At 33.8% G+C, this 20,418-nt stretch overlaps 1 protein-coding gene across 1 annotated transcript in view; it reads left to right on the top strand.

Annotated features, from left to right (window-relative positions):
- The window catches only part of LOC118193826 (glycine receptor subunit alpha-2-like), a 224,040-nt gene that overhangs the window by 167,448 nt on the left and 36,174 nt on the right, over nucleotides 1-20,418 (top strand). The window contains exon 4 of the mRNA XM_035364974.2: nucleotides 8,483-8,706. Coding sequence (XP_035220865.1) covers nucleotides 8,483-8,706 — 224 coding nt within the window. The remainder of the gene's footprint in view (nucleotides 1-8,482; nucleotides 8,707-20,418) is intronic.

Below are 20,418 nucleotides of genomic sequence, written 5' to 3'. Positions count from 1 at the left end.
AAGGATGGAGATAATATATACAGTGGGTACATTAGGTAAGAGATAAATAGCGCTAATAGCTGCTATTTAGCATATCAAATGTTGTATGAACTTAAATCCATTTAGTGCGAATACAAGTTATTATTACTTGCGCAATTGCTGCAAAGTTAGTTAATAATAATTTATTTCCTAAACAGTATTGATTAATTGATTATATTATCTCCTAAGTTTAATTAAAGTAGAATTATTTTAAAAGTGTGCATCCATACTGGTAAGTTATATTTTGAAAGATGTTTTGAAATAGCAAGATATAAAAGTAAGGAGGCTGCTAACCTTCAATAATGTACCCACTTTATATATTATCTCCATCCTTTTTAAGTTTTAAAGTTCTTATACAAAAACTTTACTGTATTGAAGGTTAGCAGCCTCCTTACTTTTATATCTTGCTACTTCAAAACATCTTTCAAAATATAACTTACCAGTATGGATGCACACTTTTAAAATAATTCTACTTTAATTAAACTTAGGAGATAATATAATCAATTAATCAATACTCTTTAGGAAATAAATTATTATTAACTAACTTTGCAGCAATTGCGCAAGTACTAATAACTTGTATTCGCACTAAATGGGTTTAAGTTCATACAACATATATATATATATATATGTATATGTATATAAAATACTGTATTGTACCTCTTTTAATTAGTTTCTCTGTTTTAAGAGAAGCCCTTACATAAAACGGAGTTTAAGTGATGTGAAACAGAAATTAGCAGGAAAGGGTCAAAATAAAATTTTTAGTTTTGGAATAAAAATCACATTTTTTATTTTTCGAAAGCTAAAATTGTTGTTCTCACTAACTAGCTCCTTAATTTAGATTTCTTAGGAGCTTAGTAACATTTTCTCCATAACAATTTTCTGAATAACTCAGTTTCCACTCTGTTTCAGTCGAAGGCATGGGAAAACTTGTTCTGAATTCCATCTTTACGTTTCTGACCAAATATTACAACCATTCAAAACAAGGTTTTTGAGACCGTATCTTGAGCTGCAATGGAACTGCAGTCAGCAATAAATTTTACGTTTATTTCTACCAACGTTTATTTGAATTTCTTCTTTTATTTTCCGTCCATCTTTCTGTTTACGAAACTACGTGCTGTGCTTTAACATTTTATCAAGAGTTGACTAACCACAAAATATAAAGAAGGAAAATTTTTTTTCTTAGATTTGTATTTGCAATCTGTGCTTAAATAATTACAATCATAACTTATACTCTCATTTACAAAGTATCTGTAGTCGAATGTTCGAAAATAAATTGCAGTTGGGAATTTGTCTTTATTCCCAGTATTTCACATATGCCTAAAGCGAGCTAATAAGGCAAATCAGAATAAAAATCTTAATAACAAATGAATTGAAAAGAGAGTTTGAATACTATTGATGAAATATGTAGTGGGCACGAAACTAAAGAAACCGCAGCAAAAGTATAAATAACAATATTTGTTCACTAAAAAATTATTTTTCCTTTTTGGTTTCTTATGATTAAATTTTCTTAAATACATTCTTGAATCATATGCTATTATTATTAACTATTAAATTGAGTACTGCAGAGAATATCTCTTTTTTTTGCAGACGTATATGAAGAATTTTTCCTTTTGATTTGCGTACAGTTATTAAATTTCGCCGCATTATTCTTAAAGTAATGATCTTTCTAAAATTTTGTAGCTTGAAGAATCGCGCTCAAGAATTTGGACTTAACGTCTACAGTTTCATTGCAAATGCCAATTTTCAGAACTTACCGAGTTTTAAAGTTTGAATAATTTACAAGTAGCATGAATAATTTCAAGCAAATAATAAATAGAGAGTAAACAAACTATCATTATGTATTCCAGAGGCTTGATTCAATTTAGAATATGTTAGTTTTGCAAATTGTATTAATATTATACATTTCCGCCGACACGAAATGCAATACTAATGCAAGGTAATACAATATGGAATTTAGTTTTGCGAAAAAATTTGCAAAATAAATAGTAAACACTACTGAATTTTATCATTGCATATATTATAAAAAAATTGTTATGTTTAATACTTAGTATTGTTTAAACTTTTCGTTCAATTACGGCAAAGCTCTTTTAAGTTTGGCTTAAGATGTGTTATAGTTAAAAGGGCGCGGTTGTATTTCCGTTTCTCACGAGTCGGCTTCTTGTGGGGTTAGGAGGCTGACTGCCCAGCTGCATTTTCCACCTTTTTCTTTCGCGGCGTTGACCACGTGTTTAAAGTGTGGAGGAGAGAAAGTATTTCGGCCTTTCTGAAGTAGGGAACTGGGTGACGTATTTATTATCTACGGATGTCACAAGTTTAACTGGATTACGATTAAAAACATCCTTCTATTGCGCGGAAAAGAAAGGGTCTGTCATCTTGTAGAAATTTCTGAATTCTTCGAAATTTCGTCGTTGTTTATGACCTCTGTTTTAATTGGTTAAAGGGGGAAAGTTTTGCTTAAGATTGGCTAATTTTTTAATTTTAGTATTATTTGACCTAATGGCGAATTAGAGGCGTTTCTTTGTGAGTGTTAACCGAGTTTTCTTAAGCCGTTGCACGAGAGGCAGGAGCAGATTTTTGGCAGATTTTGTTTAGCAGATTTTTCAGAGGGTTTGCCTCTTTGACGGCGGCCCTCTTGGGGTCGGCCGAGGTCAGTGATGACCAGTTCCCGTGGTTTGCTTGCTGCGGACCATACGGTGCACGATGCAGGTTGGGGCGTGATACTGTCCGGCGAGTTATTTCACGTTACTCCCTTCTTTGCCTTGTCTCGGAGTTTTTTTTGTGAGAGTTGGCCCAGTTTTGTTCTACTTTTGAGAAGAGCTTAGCCCGGCGACCTCTTGGGGAGCGACCGCGGTTACGGTTAAAGTTGATTACCTCCAAGGTTTTGGTTGAGGAAACTTGTCCGAGCTCGTGCGGTCTCCCGTCGCGAGAGAGTCGGCGAAGTTGGCTTATGATTTGGAGGTAGGTCTCGCTATACCCATGCCCAGCCGCAGATTGGACTTGATTGCATCACAATTTAATTCCGAATTGCTCGCCCTGAAGATCGAAATTGTCATCTCCTGTTGTCTAGTTGCCTGCAGTAATCATATTTGTAAGGGCGATCTTCGAATTTTGGAAGGTGTAGCTTCCCCGTCAAGAGCGATCGTTTCGATGACCATTATGTGTGGACCGGGAAAAGGGTAAGATTCTTTAATGTGACTTTTGAGTTTCCAAATCTGTGAGTTTTATTATTTTCATTTTTGCATTTCTTTTAATTATTAATCTTTAGGATTTTGGAAATGTTAAATTTTAAAGCTTGAGCTGTCATGTTATGTAGACTAAAATTTGAATATTTTTTGTTACTCAGTTTATAGCTGAGAAAGTTATTTTTATTTTCATTAATGTTTAATTGTCAGAAGTTATAATTGAACTAATTTGAGGGAGTGAATTTTTGTTTTAATGTTTAATTGCTATGTTCATTTAATTTCAATATGACCTAAGATAAATATACTGATGTGTCACAGTTGAAAGAAATATGATTTATTCTAAATTAGCTTTATACATGAGTTTAAATTTCTTGAGTACCTATTTAAAAAAGGTTAATAACTGTGGGGTGTTTCACTATGATTTTTGTATGATCTGAATAACGTTAAAAATGAGATGGATATGAAAAAAAACTATGAGTAACTTTTAGAAAGATTTTGTAGGGGTAGTCTGGCCAGCTATTTTAAATTATAATATTTGGAATATTTAATAAATGTGTTTATTGATGTATTTATTGTATGTTTCTTTTGAGTTTTAATTGTGGTCTACTGTAGGTCACCCATGTGTTCCTTACGGAAGCATGGTTTTACTCCAATTCGAACCTGGATAGTAGAAAATGAGTGTTAAAAGTGTTTGTGACTATACGATCGGGTTAAATAATTTATTTGGTGTGTGCGTGTAATTATGGCAAAGTCTCGAAGGCTATCTGTCTAAGGGAAGAGATGCCTTCGTGGAGTACTTTCTAAGGGAAACTGGCTGTATATACGTTACACATGCGGAAAACCACGAAAACGCCCATGCAGCCAGCCCGTTTGCGGGACTCGAACCTCGGACCGAACTACCAGTGTTCAGCGACTTTACCGCTCGGCTGGTGGGACTTAATTTATTTGGAATTTGATGAGTGGACTTCTTAAGTGTGAGATTTATCCTTTTCTGGTGTTTTGAAGAGTTCTGTGTTGCATTTTAAATGTTGTGTTTTAGGGCTATCTCTAGATTTGTAATGAAATTTATGTGTTTTCAGATTGGAGATCTGAATTAGCTTTATTTTTGTGGGAGATAGCTTGTTAATGATTTTGTTGCGGAAGTGCATTTAACATTTTGTTGTGATAAATAATCTTTGGTTTCATCAAAACAGGAGAGAGAATATTTTTTCTTTATTTCTTTGATATAAAGTTTAAGATTTTGATTCTGAGAGTAAGTGTTTGGTTTTAGTTTTAGTTTTTTATATTGTCGCGGCACCAAAGAGGAAGTTAGTTTAGAAGTCAGTTAAAAGTTAAATGAAAGGTAATTGTAATGAATAATATTTATTTTTTCTACGTAACACATAGCGTAATGTAGTACGTTCTTCACAGTTTAGAAGTTCGTTCCTATTAAATTTTCAATACTGAAAAGACCTTGTCTTTAATATTAATTTTGCTTTCTTCTTTTTATCTGAGTATCATACATCTCAACTGTATTAAGAACGCATGTGATGATACTTAAAATTCCCAAAATGAGAATTTTTCCTTCACGTTCGGAAGACATTTTAGACGAGAGGTTAGAAAAGAAACTAAAGTAAAACCGAGTATCCCGTTATATTCACTAACGTAAGTCTTCGTTTAATGCTCGATCAGTTTATTGTCAAAATTACTTGTTTGTTAAGCAGGAATGTTATAAAGGTAGCCATATATTTTCTTACTCTAAATTTGGCTTAAAATATGCCAGACATTGTACTGGATTTGTTGAATAACTTGCAATTCGATAAATGCTATGCAATTAAAATTAGGTGAATACAACAAAACAGATTATTCACTGAAGTTAATTTTTATCATGTATTGTCTATTCAATACGCACAGGAAATCATTTAATTATTCTGTTTCTTTTTTTTAACGAAGATGTGATTTTGTAGAAATTTATGATTTTTTTTTTTTTTTTTTTTTTTTTTTTTTTTTTTTTTTACGGTTTGCAAATTACGGAGATTACGAATAAATATTGTGGTATTACTAAAAGAGAACAAAAAGGAAAAAAAAAGGCCAAACTGTTGAAAATCAAGTATTTTTACCTCTTTTCATGCTTTTTTTTCTTTCTAAATACCGCTTTGTAGGTGTCTTTCGTGACGTTCTTACTTCTAACAACAGAGTCGTACAAATTATTGGCGATGCGCAACGACGACAGGATCTTTGAATGCTATTACCAGCAGGAAGTTACTATGAAATCATTCTCAATTATTTAATTTTTATAAGAAAACAACTATACCGATTAAAGATGCTGTATTTCTTTTCATCTTTCTTTAAAGTCTAATGTCTGTCTTTTTTTCTTCTCATTAATTTTAAGGTGAGGTAATCTTTGATGATCAAAATGTGAGCTAAAACATATTGTCACATAATATGAGAGCAAGTGTTTTTTTAATCCTTTCAGAAAATATTTTATAATGTATTTTAACGATAAATACCCTCATTTCTCGTATCTTTTAATCTGAGTTATACCAAAGTATATTGAATAAATAATAAACTACTGTAATTATAATAATGTATTAAAATTGAGTCTAGAAATAAACTCAATAGTTTACTTCAATTATATATTTCGGGCATACAAATGTTAAGCCTAATATTACATTTCGAAAGAAATTAACATTTCGTATTCTATTTGTGACAACTGGAATTTATTTTGAGGATAATCTTAGGAATAATCTAACTGAGTTAAAAACACACTTCTGAAGTTTTAATAAAACCTTTTCATTTTAAGTTTCATATATATGTGTGCATATGCATGTACGCAAGTACGTTTGTTTAAGATAAAGACCATGTTAAATAGAACTCTAACCTCGATTTGTAACAGTAATTTTAATTTTTAATAATTAGGAATCGACACATTCCTTTTTCCGATCCTCTGCTCTGCTAATTGATTAATTTTCTAACATGAAATATATTGCTGTAAAGGTGTGGTGGTGGTGTATTTAATTATGACAAAGCACACGAGGGCTATCCGCCTAAGGGGAGGGATGCCTTTCGTGGAGGACTTTCTAAGGGAAACTGGCTCGTATACACGTTACACATGGGGAAAACCACGAAAACGTCCATGCAGCCAGCTCGTTCGCGGGATTCGAACCTCGGACCGAACTACCAGTGTTCAGCGACTTTATCGCTCGGCCGCTGGTGGGCCTATTGCTGTAAAGATGCGGAAAAGCAGAAATATTAAAATAACTGGAGCATATCTGGCTCCCGCTTATGTGTGTGCATGTGTTTCAAGAATGTTTCATCAAGAAACATAGAAATGCTTAATGCTTAATTGACAACGATTACTTCTTCGTTATTAGGCATTTATTATAGTTAATATATATATATATATATATATGTAATATATGTATAATAATAGTAACTAATATTTTCTTTTTTATTATATATGATTTAATATCTCAAAAACGTACGTCAGTTTATATATCTATTTCTGTTACAACATTTCCTAAGAAGTAAGTTAAGAGTAGCTTACAAAGCCATCCTAAATCCTTCGCTAATGGTATATATTACAGGACCATTAAGATAGGACTCGTTTCCTTTACTCGCTCAAATAACATTTAATTCGTGAAATGTAAGAGTCAGTTTCTATAAAAGTTTGGATGGAAGTAATTTTCTTGACTCTCGCACAAAACTGCAATAAATATTTCGAGAAGTGCGAATGTCTGAAATGTTTGAACTTTCAGGCTTAAAGGAAAAATATATCTTGTAACTAGCAATTTTAAACTAAGAAATCAGAACAAAATACGGAGTTACTCTGCACAGTATTTTAAACATGAGGGTCAGACAAAGTGTCTGTATCTTAGTGTATCAGATATCTAGAGATTTGTAGTCTAGCCTAAAAAAACTATTTTGCTTTAATGATATAAAATTTATAAAAAGCCTCAGTTGATTCATTGACTGAAATTCTCTTGTAGATGAAATGCTATCTTTAAGAGTTATTGCTATATAATTACTCCGATTACTTAAAGGCCTTACCAGAAGAAAAAATTATTATAGCGTCCTTTATATAAAGTTTATGTAAAAAGTAAGACAACTTCATGCAAGTATTTTTGCTAGCTTAATGAGCATAGAATTTCCTGGGACCTTTGCTGGTTCTAGATTTAACTTACGGTCTAAAAACGTGTTTAAGAATTATGTTGTAGAATTTCATTTGTACTTATGTTTGTCTCTTCTCATTTTATCGGCTCATCCAAGAAATGTATAAATGAGGAATGAAGTAGAAACTGTTAAGAAACTGAGTAGATGTGCTATACTGATTAACGAGCTTGACTGTGATATTGATACAAACAATACAAGCTTATTCTAATTTTGCTGACTCCCTGCATTTGTAAGAATATAATTTTTTTATTATTTCAAGAGCAATAAGCCTCGGACATATTCTAGACTACTTGGATTAAATTTGATTTAAAATTAAATAACTTTATTCGTGTTAAATAATGGTCATAATAAGACCATGTTAAAGTATTTGAAAGTGCTTAAAATGTTTCAATTTTATTGTAAATAAATACTTCAAAAGGGCTTTTATGAAACCAGATTTCAAACTGAAGTAATTTATTTAAGTTTGTAAAATCCAAGATGAAGTTAAAATAAATTCTATTCATTTTTGTTTAAACTTAAATGTTACTGAATGAACACACTCAGTGTGTTCATCTAAATGTGATTGATTATGTTGGGTTTTGGTATAGGTTTACATTTGAAAAATACACTAACAAATTGTCAATTAAAATTAATTGTGAATGATTATAAGAGAAAGCTTTATTTGAATTAATATGTACATATAATTACAAAAGTTTTGCGTGAAAGTTCGAAAATAAATTACTCCATAGAGACTTGAATCCTCGAAGTCTCGATTCACCAGTGCCATTGTGGAATGTTTTACTAATTGAGATGTTGAAATATTGGACTGCAATTTTTGGTTTATTTTCACTGCTCAGGAGTAGAATATCGTAACAAAACTTTAGCATATAATTAATCGTTTTCTCTACGCATACATTCCACCTGTTAATTGGTGAAGCAAACATTTAACGATTACAGTCATAGGTTAAAATATTGCTTCTAAATCAGTATAGCATAGATCTTATTCCTTTAAAATTTGTATTAAGGTTATACTTATTTGAAATTCTGCATTATACTTCAAAATAAACTTGAGAAACCTGTATCTCATGCCAAAACAATTATTGTAAAATGGAGATTTATGGAATTATCTGCAATTTGTTTATTATTTATAGGATTATGAAGTGGACCTCTACTTGCGTCAAACGTGGTATGATCATCGCTTGAGACAACCGCACCTAGTGAAACCACTGGATTTGAACGATCCTAAATTAGTGCAAAGAATATGGAAACCTGAAGTATTTTTCGCCAATGCAAAACATGCCGAGTTCCAGTACGTCACAGTACCGAACGTGCTTGTCAGAATTACACCTTCAGGTGAAATTTTATATATGTTAAGGTAGGTAAATCGGTATACTTTGCACTTAAAGTGACTAATTGTTTAGAAGCAAATATGAAAAAGGTCGTCTTTCTTACAGAATCTTTATAGCATGGTAAAATGCATAAAAATTAAATTGTATCAGTTGTAGTAAGAAGGTAAACTAGACTACCATGATTTAATACAATATTCCTTCAATAAATACATTTTATGCTACTAAGTACGTTCGGAGAATATGATGGAAATTTAAATTTTACGATGCTCTAAGTAAACGAGTAAGTACATTCTTCCGTATTCCGTGAAATAAATTAACACTTTTAATTCATAATTAAGAGAACAGCGTGGAGTATCATTAATACACTCATGTTTGTGAATTTCCTAACTTCACGGCTGTCACAAACATTATTGATATTCTCTGTGTTAGAAAATCAATATTATCTCTTCGATCAGCATTCACTACTTTACTTCCTGAAAGTAATCGGTGAACTGTCCTGAATTACTTGGTGATGCAATGAACCAGTCGATGTAATATCACGAAATTCGTCAGCCGAATGTTGTGCTCATTCTAATGGATAACGTGTTTGAACAGGAAAAACCAGGTAAAGCTTCTCATTCTTATCTAATTAGTGTGTGTTGATTAATGTATTGCTTAGTCGTACGCCTTAGAACCTCTTAATTCGATTACTCGATGCACAATACTTCCAATTTCATCCACTTACTAGACATTTACTGGTGCTTCTGAGGTAGGAAAACACAGAAGTAGAAAAGATATACGTAAATGTAAAACAAATAGGATGTGTACTGGCTTAAACTAAATTATTTAAATACAGTACATCTCTCTAAAATAATAATTTTATGCAATCTTTTATTACTATCAAACAGTAATATTACTATAATTTATTAATGAAGATAGAGCGTCAAAAATTCTTTTGAAATTTTTATTAAGGTTTTTCTTTAACGATTTATTAATACGTATCCAGTAAATTAACAGAGTAATAATTTTTTCGATTTTATAACACAAGTTTTATTTCGAAAGTGCATTCCTTACAGTGTGATGTGCATAATTTAAAGTTTGTTATGGATGGGCTGTAAGTAACTAAATACACTTCTGCCACATGTTTTTGTGTTCCAGTGTTTAGTATACTGAGTCATGAGATTTCCTGTCTGACCACTGGCAAAGGAATTAGTCATTCTAGGCTTTTAACCAGTCTTAACTCTTTAAGACGTTTGCGTTTTCTATGTGTTGCGGGGCTCAAAAATGATTTAAGTTACTATTTAAGAGAGTGCTGCCTAAATTAAAGTCATTCGAATTTTCGATGCCTGAATTTTCTTTGCGTGGTGTGTTCGATTCTTGCCAATCAATGCTACTGGACGTTCCGATATGGAAGGCTCTCTGTGGCTGCTAATCCGATCATTTAACAAGATGTAGCGGATTCGATGCCGTCTGAGTCGTTTCTTGAGTTCCTAAATAGAAGCTAATTATGGTATCTCTAATAAGAATTCGAATAGTAATTCATGAAGCCTCGAATATACACATGCCGATTCCAGTTAGAAAATTCACGTTGCAAACATCGTGTGAAGACATAAAGGACTCACTCGTTTTATAGTTTATCTATAGACACTCCCTTTTAATATTTCTTAATCTGCAAAAGCCTTAATACTCTCCACATCTCTTGCCTGAACTACCACGGAGGACGAAATCCCTCACCAGATTTGGAATAGCCAGTTGCAGTTCATCTGGTATTTCCCAGTTACTTTGAAGGGTGGATGTAAGGAATTAAAAGAACTTCGTCAAATATCGTTGTAGTGCAACTATGAGGTCATGGAGTTTACTTTTGGGGATACGCGTTCTTGAATTCGAAATCTGTCAATAAATTTGCATGATATATATATACATATATAAATATATATACATATATATTAATAATAAATGAATAATATATATTGCATATATTCTCATCCCTTTTTGTTTTTGAAGTTTGTCTCGTTTTGTAATTTTTACATTACGTTTTTAGGCGATAATTCTTACTTATTTAGTATTGTATTATTGCTTTTACATGGTGTAACTTTTTTACTCTGGAACTACAGTATCAAATATAATTTTAAGTAATAGCTTTTTAGAACTTTCCTCATATTTTAAAATTTTGCAGCTCAATGCGCAAAATTCTTGACCGCATAGGTCTCTCTTGTTCGTGTACTACTTTCTACTTATATATACTTATATATATATATATTCTACTTATATATATATATATATATATATGTTATGCAATATATATATATATGTATATATAGTATATGCAATATATATATATATATAGTATATGCAAATTATAAATAAAGGATGCTTAAAGTAACTAAAGCATTTAATGTTTGATGGGAAAAAGCAAAACTGTTATCAAGAACTGTTGGTAAGTTTATCAGGTTCTGTGTTCTTCCTTACTTGCTTTGGGAACATTAACTGTCCTGACTCGGAACAAGGAGCTTACTAAAGCTATGTTCAATAAATTTGGGAAGTAGACAATACACACAGGAAGGGTATACGAAACCCTTTATTTTTCTCTCTTTACAATGATTTCCGGAACTTCGGAATACAGAGACCAACCACTTGTGGTCTGAACGTAAGAATATAAAAAATATTAACTAAAAATCTAACTACACTTAACTTTGGATTAATCAAACAAGTGCCTACTCCAAGATTGGCCGTATATTAGCAAAAAGCCGTATGTAGTACAGAGAGCTGCTAACACTACGATACGTTTAAAATTATCAAGAGGATTAAACCTCTGGCCTTGAAGGCAACCAGCAACCGAGTAAAACTACTATGGCAAGCGGCCTGCTTCTAATAGCTCCTTCCTCTCTCTTGCTTGGCAAAAAGCCACAACTTAAGTACTTGGCGTTCGCAAGACAAATTTGCATAAATAAGTTAAAGCTTTTAATTCTGGCTGGAAATAGAAAATAAGAAGTGATAGTAAAGATTTAAAATAAAATAAACGTTAGTAAAACTTAAGATCCTTACATACTTCCCGCCAGAGTTAATTAGTTTGAAACTGAGGTCTAAAACGACCTTGTTGAAAACTTTTAGCTCTAGAATCTAACGCGAGGCCAATCTTTTACAAACATTTCTCACTAGAAACTAGAAATTTAAAAAAAGTCGTTTTTACATTATCAACTCCATGGACAATTACTTTTCATCTGTACTTGCATCTAAACAGGAGTTCTTAGATGAAATCTGGTTCCTTCCAGAGATTTGGAAGGAAAACTAGTTTAATGAAATGTTACACAATTAAATGGCAAGTAACATGAATATTTATATTTCTGTTTTAACATTCTTATTTCATTCATGACGTTATTTAATTATCTCCCCGTGCTCTCTCACATGTGTTGTAAAGAAAAACACCAAACACGAACGTGTCTATGTACAAGTGTTCAACACTACCGCCTGCAATCAAAACACTAACGTGTTAAAATTCAACATAACAAGACCTCAGAACACACCTTATATTCATCTCTAAACCCTGAGGTACTATTCTGAAAAGTGGGTAACTCTGAAGTGTAGCGTCAGAGAGCCTAACTACATTCATTCAACCTTTAACACATATTCACACTAATTTGCTCTTTTTACAGTCACACGAATTAGGTAAAATTTTTGGCATTACTTTCACTTTTAACATATCACAGTATTTCTTAACGTTTAAAATAACAGTTCACATTGTATATAAGGACATATTAACATGCCGTTAATTTTACGCATTTTAAAACGTACATTAGTAGTACATTGTTAACTTCTATTCTTTTCCAAGCAAGTGCCAATTCTTCTACATTGAAATACTACATTTCAAAAGTCTTTCAGACTAAAACTTCTTTCTTGCCAGAATCTTTTAAATAAAATTTTTACAATAACAATATTCAAGTATTTACACATTCCTATTATACATTAATTTTAGTTTTACTCGCGAGTAATTGAAAAACATAATACCAAAATAGGTAACAACTCATTTCTCGCCTATTTGGCGATAAAGGTAGACCTCACATGAGGTAAAACGTCTTGAATTCTGCCACTTGCAGTAAGAATGAAAGATTAACTTAAGGTTTCAAAGTCACATAAAGTTTTACTTATCTTTGTGATATTCGGACATTTTTTTTTCTGCCCAGTCCTGGAAGGTAGCGAAGACTACGGTTTGGTTTATCTTCCTTCTTGTGCGGGTTCGCCCTTGAAGACCTTCTTTTTAGCCTCTGCCTGTGGTCTCGGCCGTTTGATGGCAGCTGGTCTTGACAGAACCGGGACAACTCTCTCTCGTTCCTGCTTTGATCGCGTTGCTGGCTGTTCAAATTTTCCTTGTTTCTTTGACTCCGCAGCTGGTGTTCCTTCATCAATTTGTCAACATTTGCTGCGTAGACTCCTATCCCATGGGTAGATCTTCCGTTTTGGAGCCGGGTTATAGTTGCCGTCATTTCTCCTGGCTCTCTTTGCATTCGTCGTACTTCTCCCTTCTTCATTCTGGGGGTGGTCGTGCTCTCTCTTTTCTGCTCGGTGGAACGGCTTCTTTTTCTTGTTACCTTCAATTTTCCAACGGGGAAACTTTCTTTTCAATTGCTCCTGCCTGCTAATGGCTTGCCCTTGTGATTGTTGTTGTTCCACCTCTGCAGCTTGTGCCTGCAGTGCCTGCCGTGCCGGATCCTGCCGAAGATCTTTAAATATTGGCATTTTATTACGATTATAGAATGGTTTTATCTGGTCAGTGTTTGCGGAGCATGTTTCACCATTCCTGTCTTTTAACACCACTACAGCCTGAGTTATGTTTTTCTATGACATATGGTCCTTTAAATCGTGGAAAAAATTTGGCAGTTTTATCCTCTGGTGCTGAAGAAAGTGAATGCTTAATTTTTAAAACTTCATCTCCTACTTTATAAGTTACTCCCCGTCGTTTCATATCATAATAAAGCTTCTGTTTTCTCTGTGCTACTTCAGTGTTCTTTTTTGTTTCTTTAGTTAATTTTTCTATATCACCCATTTTAAATTCTGGGGCTCTTTGTTGAACATAAAATAATTTATCTAACGGCGTTATAATCTTTCTGCCTAAAAATAACTCAGCAGGAGTTTTGCCCGTCGTATCATGTTTTGCGGTTCTAAGGGCAAAAGCAAATTCATTGACACAGTTATCCCAGCTTTTATGAAAATTTTTAACATAACAACGGATAATTTTCACTATATTTCTATTGACCCGTTCCGCTATATTTGATTGCGGCCGATACGGGACCATTTTTAAATGACGTATGCCCAGTTTTTGGCACATGTCTTCAAATATATTACTTATAAATTGAGGACCATTATCCGATATAACTTTTAGGGGCATCCCGTATTTTAAAATATATTTATTTAAAATAGAATCAGTAACTAATTTCCCGGAGGCTCGGTTTAAGTGAACAATTTCGGTCCACTTACTAAAATGATCAACCATAACAAGGAGATACCGACTTTTATTTAACTGACTTTTTGGGAAAAAGCCCAATAAATCGATGCCAATTATTTCATTTGGAAATTCAGATTTAATGCTATTTAGAAACCCAGCCGGGCGGAAATTAATATAATTAACTGCTTGACATGTTAGTCAGGACTGGACATACGCCCTTGTTAACTTTTGCAGCTCAGGAAAATAAACTGCCTCGCGTACGCGTTGGATGGTTTTTCGAATATCAGCATGAGAAGCTAATGGGGAGTATTGTAACTCCTGCAGTATATTTAATCTAAGACTAGCTGGGATAACAGGTCGAAATTCGTTGTTGGAATTCGTAGTTTTTGTATAAAATAATAGACCATCTATTAGTACGTAATGGGCCGCCCTATTTCTTATCGCCACTATATCTTGGTGGCTAAAATTTTCAGGATGCTTTAAATACTCATAAATGTTTTTAAATTCAGGATCCTTACCCAGTTCGGTTATTACAGTTTCTCGGGAATGTATCGTACATTCTGTGAGCATTGCCACATTTACAGTATTACCTTCTTCATCTATTTTTATTCTGGATAGGGCATCTGCTACGATATTTTCCTTTCCGGGAGTGTGCTTGATTACCAGATTATACTCTTGTAACTTGAGTGCCCATCTTATTAACCTTGGGGATAAGTTTTTCCCTGAGTATAATCTAGTTACCGCCGCATGATCAGAATTCACTGTTATTGGCGCCCTTCCAAAATAGAGTCGGAACTTTTGCACTGCTAACAGAACTGCAAGTGCCTCTCTCTCAGTCGCGGAATAATTTCTTTGTGTTTGATTTAAAGTTCGACTAAAAAATGCCACGGGCTGCTGATTTTGCGAAAGTATGGCTCCTACCGTATAATCCGAAGCATCCGCTGAAATTTCTAAATTCTCATCATTTTCAGGAAATTTCAAAACAGGGGCTTGCGTGAATGCTTGCTTTAATTTTTCGAAAGCACTATTCGCTTCGGCCGTCCACGAGAATCTTGCCTTTTTCCTTTTTAATTTTAACAATGGTTCAGCAATAGCTGCAAAATCTTTTATAAAGGACCTATAATATGAACAAAGTCCTAGAAAAGAAGAGAGCTTCTTCGCCGCATTTGGCGGCGGATACTTTTGCACAGCGATTATTTTTGATTCGTCTGTCTCGATTCCTTTCTGAGATATTTTGTAACCTAAATATTTTAATTCAGGGGCTGCAAATTTGCACTTTTCGACATTAAGTTTTAGACCGGCCTCATTTAATAATGAAAACACCTGTCTTAAATCCTGTACATGTTGGTCCAGATTATCACTAGTAATAATGATATCGTCTAAATAGATAAATGTGAACTTTCCAAGAACAGGCCTTAGCACAATGTCCATACATCGCTGAAATGTTGCCGGTGCCCCTGAGAGGCCAAACGGCATACGCAGGAATGCATAAGTGCCAGACTTGGTTATAAAAGCAGTCTTAGGCACATCTTCCGGTCTAACCTCTATTTGAAAATAACCAGTCGTTAAGTCTAAAGTAGTGATATATTTGGTAGAATTTATGTTCCTTAGAATTTCTTCGATAATAGGTAACGGATATACCGGATATTTAGTCATGGATTTTAATTTACGATAGTCAACTGCAAAACGCCACCTTTTCGGATGTGTTACCGGATAGTCTTTATTTTTCTTACATAACACAACCGGGCTAGCATAACTACTTGAGATGGTTATGATCTTTTATGATCTTTATGATCTTTTTACGTAACATATCCCGAATGTGCCACTCTATAATTTTTTCTTTATTCTTATCATATCGGTATGGTTTGTGGCGAACTGGCAGTGAATCTCCGGTGTCGATACTATGTTTAGTAACTTGAGTAAATCCAGGAATATCACTAAATAACGAAGCAAATTCACTTACCACTTGTCGAATTTTTTGTTGCTATTCCTTAGGCAGGTGGCCGAGGTTTAATGTCGGTGGTTCTGTTTTTTTTCCTCGAACTGGTTTCATCGTCAGTTTAAGGGACGCTTCGTTAAAATCCAGCGTTGTTTCTGCCTCTGAAAGAAAATCTATCCCTAAAATGACATGTGCTTGCAAATTCTTTACGATAAAAAACATAATCTTTACTTGCTCGTCCTTGATACGAATGTATAACGGTAATTTACCTATGCACTTGCATCTTTCTCCCTGCGCAGCTAACACTGTCGTATTATCCGAATTATATATGCGGTATTTACGGAAATACTTCCTAAAAAAATCTTCTGCCACACAGGAACACTGCGCGCTTGTATCCAGGTGTGCGGTGGCTGGGATGTTATTCACCAACACTTCTATCTTTGGAAGAGTCAAATTTTTCACCATCACTGTATTTAACTTGAAGGAAGAGGGGTTTTCTTGGCCTTCGGATTTCCGCACACTCCCTTCAGCAGAAATCCGTTTTAGTTTAAATCTTGTTTCTTCCTTTCCATGCCTTCCTTCTTTTTCCGCTGGCCTTCAGACTTTTATTCTGGCTTACTATTGAACTGTCGACGTTCGCCGGTTGTTTTTGGATACTTGGGTTTCCTTGCCCACTGATTCGCTTTGCTTCCGTAGCCCTGTTCTTGACTTTGCTGTGGTCTTGGCGCACCAAATTCGCTTCGTTGCTCATACTGGCGTCTTCTTTCAATGTCCGCCGTTCTTCTACTTTCAAACTGGATTGCTAGCTCAAATAACTTTTCCAGTGTAGTCGGATTCCTTAATTCAATAAAGTCTTGTACTTGGGGAAGTAACCTCGGCAAAACCACTTGAATTATCTCAGGATCTGGACGGTTTCCATGCAAGAGTTTGAAGACGTGAAGTTTTCTTAAAATAAAGCTTGAGAGATTTTCAATTCGTTTCTGGTATATGCTGAAGAGTTCCGTTTCTAATCTTGCACGATCTCTTACGACAGGCAAGGCTTTTACTAAGGCAGTCTTAAAATTTTCGTAAGTGTAGGTGGAACTTCCCGCTTGACCCAAGAGGCTTCTGCCTATACATTTGAACCAATTAAGCTCTTGGCCCCTCAAAGCGCTGATAGCTAAGGTGACTTTCTGAAACTCATGTACTGAATAAAGCATGAAGTGGTCATCCAATTTTTCCAAAAAACTGGTTACCGGTGAGTTTCTATTAAATGTTGCTTCTGGTTTCATCGATGAGCGCATGGTCTGGACGATGTAACCAAATCCTTCCAGGGCGGCAGCTGGCATTTCTGGATTCTGAGCCGCTTCTGCAGGCAGCACAGGTTTTTCTTGAAACTCGGCCATGGTTATTCTTCTCCGTTGGGCGCCACTATCAGGTTTTGTGTTCCTCCTTACTTGCTTTGGGAACATTAACTGTCCTGACTCTGAACAGGGAGCTTACTAAAGCTATGATCAATAAATTTGGGAAGTAGACAATACACACAGGAAGGGTATACGAAACCCTTTATTTTTCTCTCTTTACAATGATTTCCGGAATTTCGGAATACAGAGACCAACCACTTGTGGTCTGAACGTAAGAATATAAAAAATATTAACTAAAAATCTAACTAAAGTAACTTTGGATTAATGAACAAGTGCCTAACTCCAAGATTGGCCGTATATTAACAAAAAGCCGTATGTAGTACAGAGAACTGCTAACACTACGATACGTTTAAAATTATCAAGAGGATTAAACCTCCTGCCTTGAAGGCAACCAGCAACCGAGTAAAACTGCTATGGCAAGCGGCCTGCTTCTAATACCTCCTTCCTCTCTCTTGCTTGGCAAAAAGCCACAACTTAAGTACTTAGCGTTCGCAAGACAAATTTGCATAAATAAGTTAAAGCTTTTAATTCTGGCCGGAAGTAGAAAATAAGAAGTGATAGTAAAGATTTAAAATAAAATAAACGTTAGTAAAGCTTAGGATCCTTGCAAGATGATGAAAACAAAAAGTATTGTTAGACTTAGCAATTAATTCAAATATAGATTCAGAAACGTGGCTTCACTGATTGGTTCCTTCTTAAAAGTGACTATAAAAATTATCAACTCGTTCTCTATATATGTATATATTTGTTTACATTATCTATAATTATTCAGTAATTTTTTTCATAGTCACTCGGGATTAAAAATTCGGTGTTTTTTTCAGACAGCCATTCATTGTCAAAAGATAAAAATTCACATATAGTTTACTCATTTTCTTATTTATACTGCAGTAAGTTTTGCAACATTAATAGATTTTATGCTGTATTTTCTTTTTATGCTTTTCTAATATATACATGTGTAATTTTTCGCAATCTCTGAAAATTTTTTTAAACATTTATGTACACATTTGGATAAATCACATCAGTGGGAATTTTATGTGACATAATCCATCAATAAACCTATACACACATTTCGATCCCTTGTCACTAAAAATTATGCATGTGTTTTTCAATGAGGAGAAGAAAAATTTTATATAAAAAGACTTTATCATTTCGGCAAGCAGTGCTTTGATTAAACGAATTTAAGGTAAACTGTATTTTACTACATATAAAATTGTGTTTCCTTTATTTTTGTAACTCTTCTCTGGATTTTGATGTTTCTTATTGTCTCCACGGTGTAATTTTCGGCTCCATTACACCTTTTCTGCTCTAAACATTTAATTTCCTTATTATAAGTATTTTGTAGTGTACCATATTGTGATTACTTTATTTCAAATTTTTAAAGATGCTTAAAAGAAGCCCAACTATAACACGTAACGAATGGCTAACATTTTTGCAAAAGTACGAGACTGATGGCTTTAAAATAAATTTACATTTTATATAAAATATTAGCTACACGAGTAATTTTTATCCTTTTGTTTTAAATTAAATTTTAAAAGATATATTTGAATACGGATTTGACATTCAAACACTCATACAGGTTTTGGTTTCCAAAAGAGATACAAAAACTTCGAATTAGACGTTCAAACTGAAATGCGTGGTCGTTAGATAACTGTGATAGCGGTATACGTAGTACATATGAAGTGTATGAGGTTTCTCTCATTATGAGGATAGACCACATACACTATAGAAGGATAATAAAATAGAACCTAATCGCAATATCTTATGCAGTCTATTAGCCCTCGTTCGCGTCTTGCATCTAATATTATGGTTTTCTTATCTATTTGAGAAAATGAAATTTGGCTATTAAAGCGAAAAAAACCATCAAAAACTGATGAATCAATTACGTACGCCAAAAAAAAATTACACAGTTCTTTATAGAATTCTAAAATACCTTTTCCCTTTAATTAATAATTTATACTCTACTTGAAGATAACATTAATTGTTAATAAAATTGGAAGTTGTAATATATATTACATTCTATATTTTTATATAGTCAGAGTTTAAAATGCCAATCTGATGATACAGAGAAAATTTCACGGATGGTTTAGAAGATAATTTCTTTTTCATGCGTTATGCAGTTTTAAATCTTTGACTAGACTACCATGCTAAAATTCTTTTGATTAAAAAGCTTATTTAAAAGTAAAATACTTCTTCATTTGACGAATAATGGTTTGATTGTTAACAGTTTGTATTAGCAAATAAGCAGGCTTCCCCAATAAGCAGGATAAAAGAAGAAGAAATACTGAAACTTAATTGCAGCTACAATGGATGATTATTACGAATAAACAGAACAGTTGTAGATAGCTTCAGAAGAACCGAGAGATAATTTTATTATCTTTAATACATGAAAGAACATGATAGTCTCTGTACCATAGAGTCACTACTTGTTGAAAAATAACAGATTTGGATTTTGAAAGCTGCAATGGAATTGTGTGCAAAGCTAAGGCTGAAATTCCTGAGTATTTAACAGAGTTGCAGAGTACAAACGAATTCTAATTGATTGCTCGGCTCTGAGTCCTCTATTTCTACTTCATCAGAGAACGAAGAGGGATGAGACTACTTTGCTCATCGACAGGACAGGCGATCGACTTTGGGAAGTTATTTGTTAATCTGCTTACGGCCTGAAGTATTATCCTCTGGACACTGTCTCTGTGTGAGTAGGAAACTTCAAAAGACAAAGGGTTAGCTACTGGAATGAAATGCGTCATCAAACAATATCGTTTGGGCATCATCCTCTGAACACTGTCTGTGCGTGAGTGGGAAAGTTACGAACATACTGGCATGAAACTCGTCACCAAACATGGGAAGACAATACGTGACACGTACTGCTTGCTTACTTGTCCTGCCGTGTCTTCTGCAGCCGTTTTACAAATTACGCATACTCCAGAATTCCAGGATACTTTTACGGTTGAGGAGTGACCATTTACGAGGTCTAATT

Source organism: Stegodyphus dumicola, chromosome X2, assembly GCF_044657685.1.
Source record: "Stegodyphus dumicola isolate Sdum_Otavi_A_Nest chromosome X2, ASM4465768v1".
Classification (NCBI taxonomy): Eukaryota; Metazoa; Arthropoda; class Arachnida; order Araneae; family Eresidae; genus Stegodyphus; species Stegodyphus dumicola.
The sequence above is the reverse complement of the archived record's forward strand: the minus strand, read 5'-3'. Positions and strand labels throughout refer to the sequence as shown.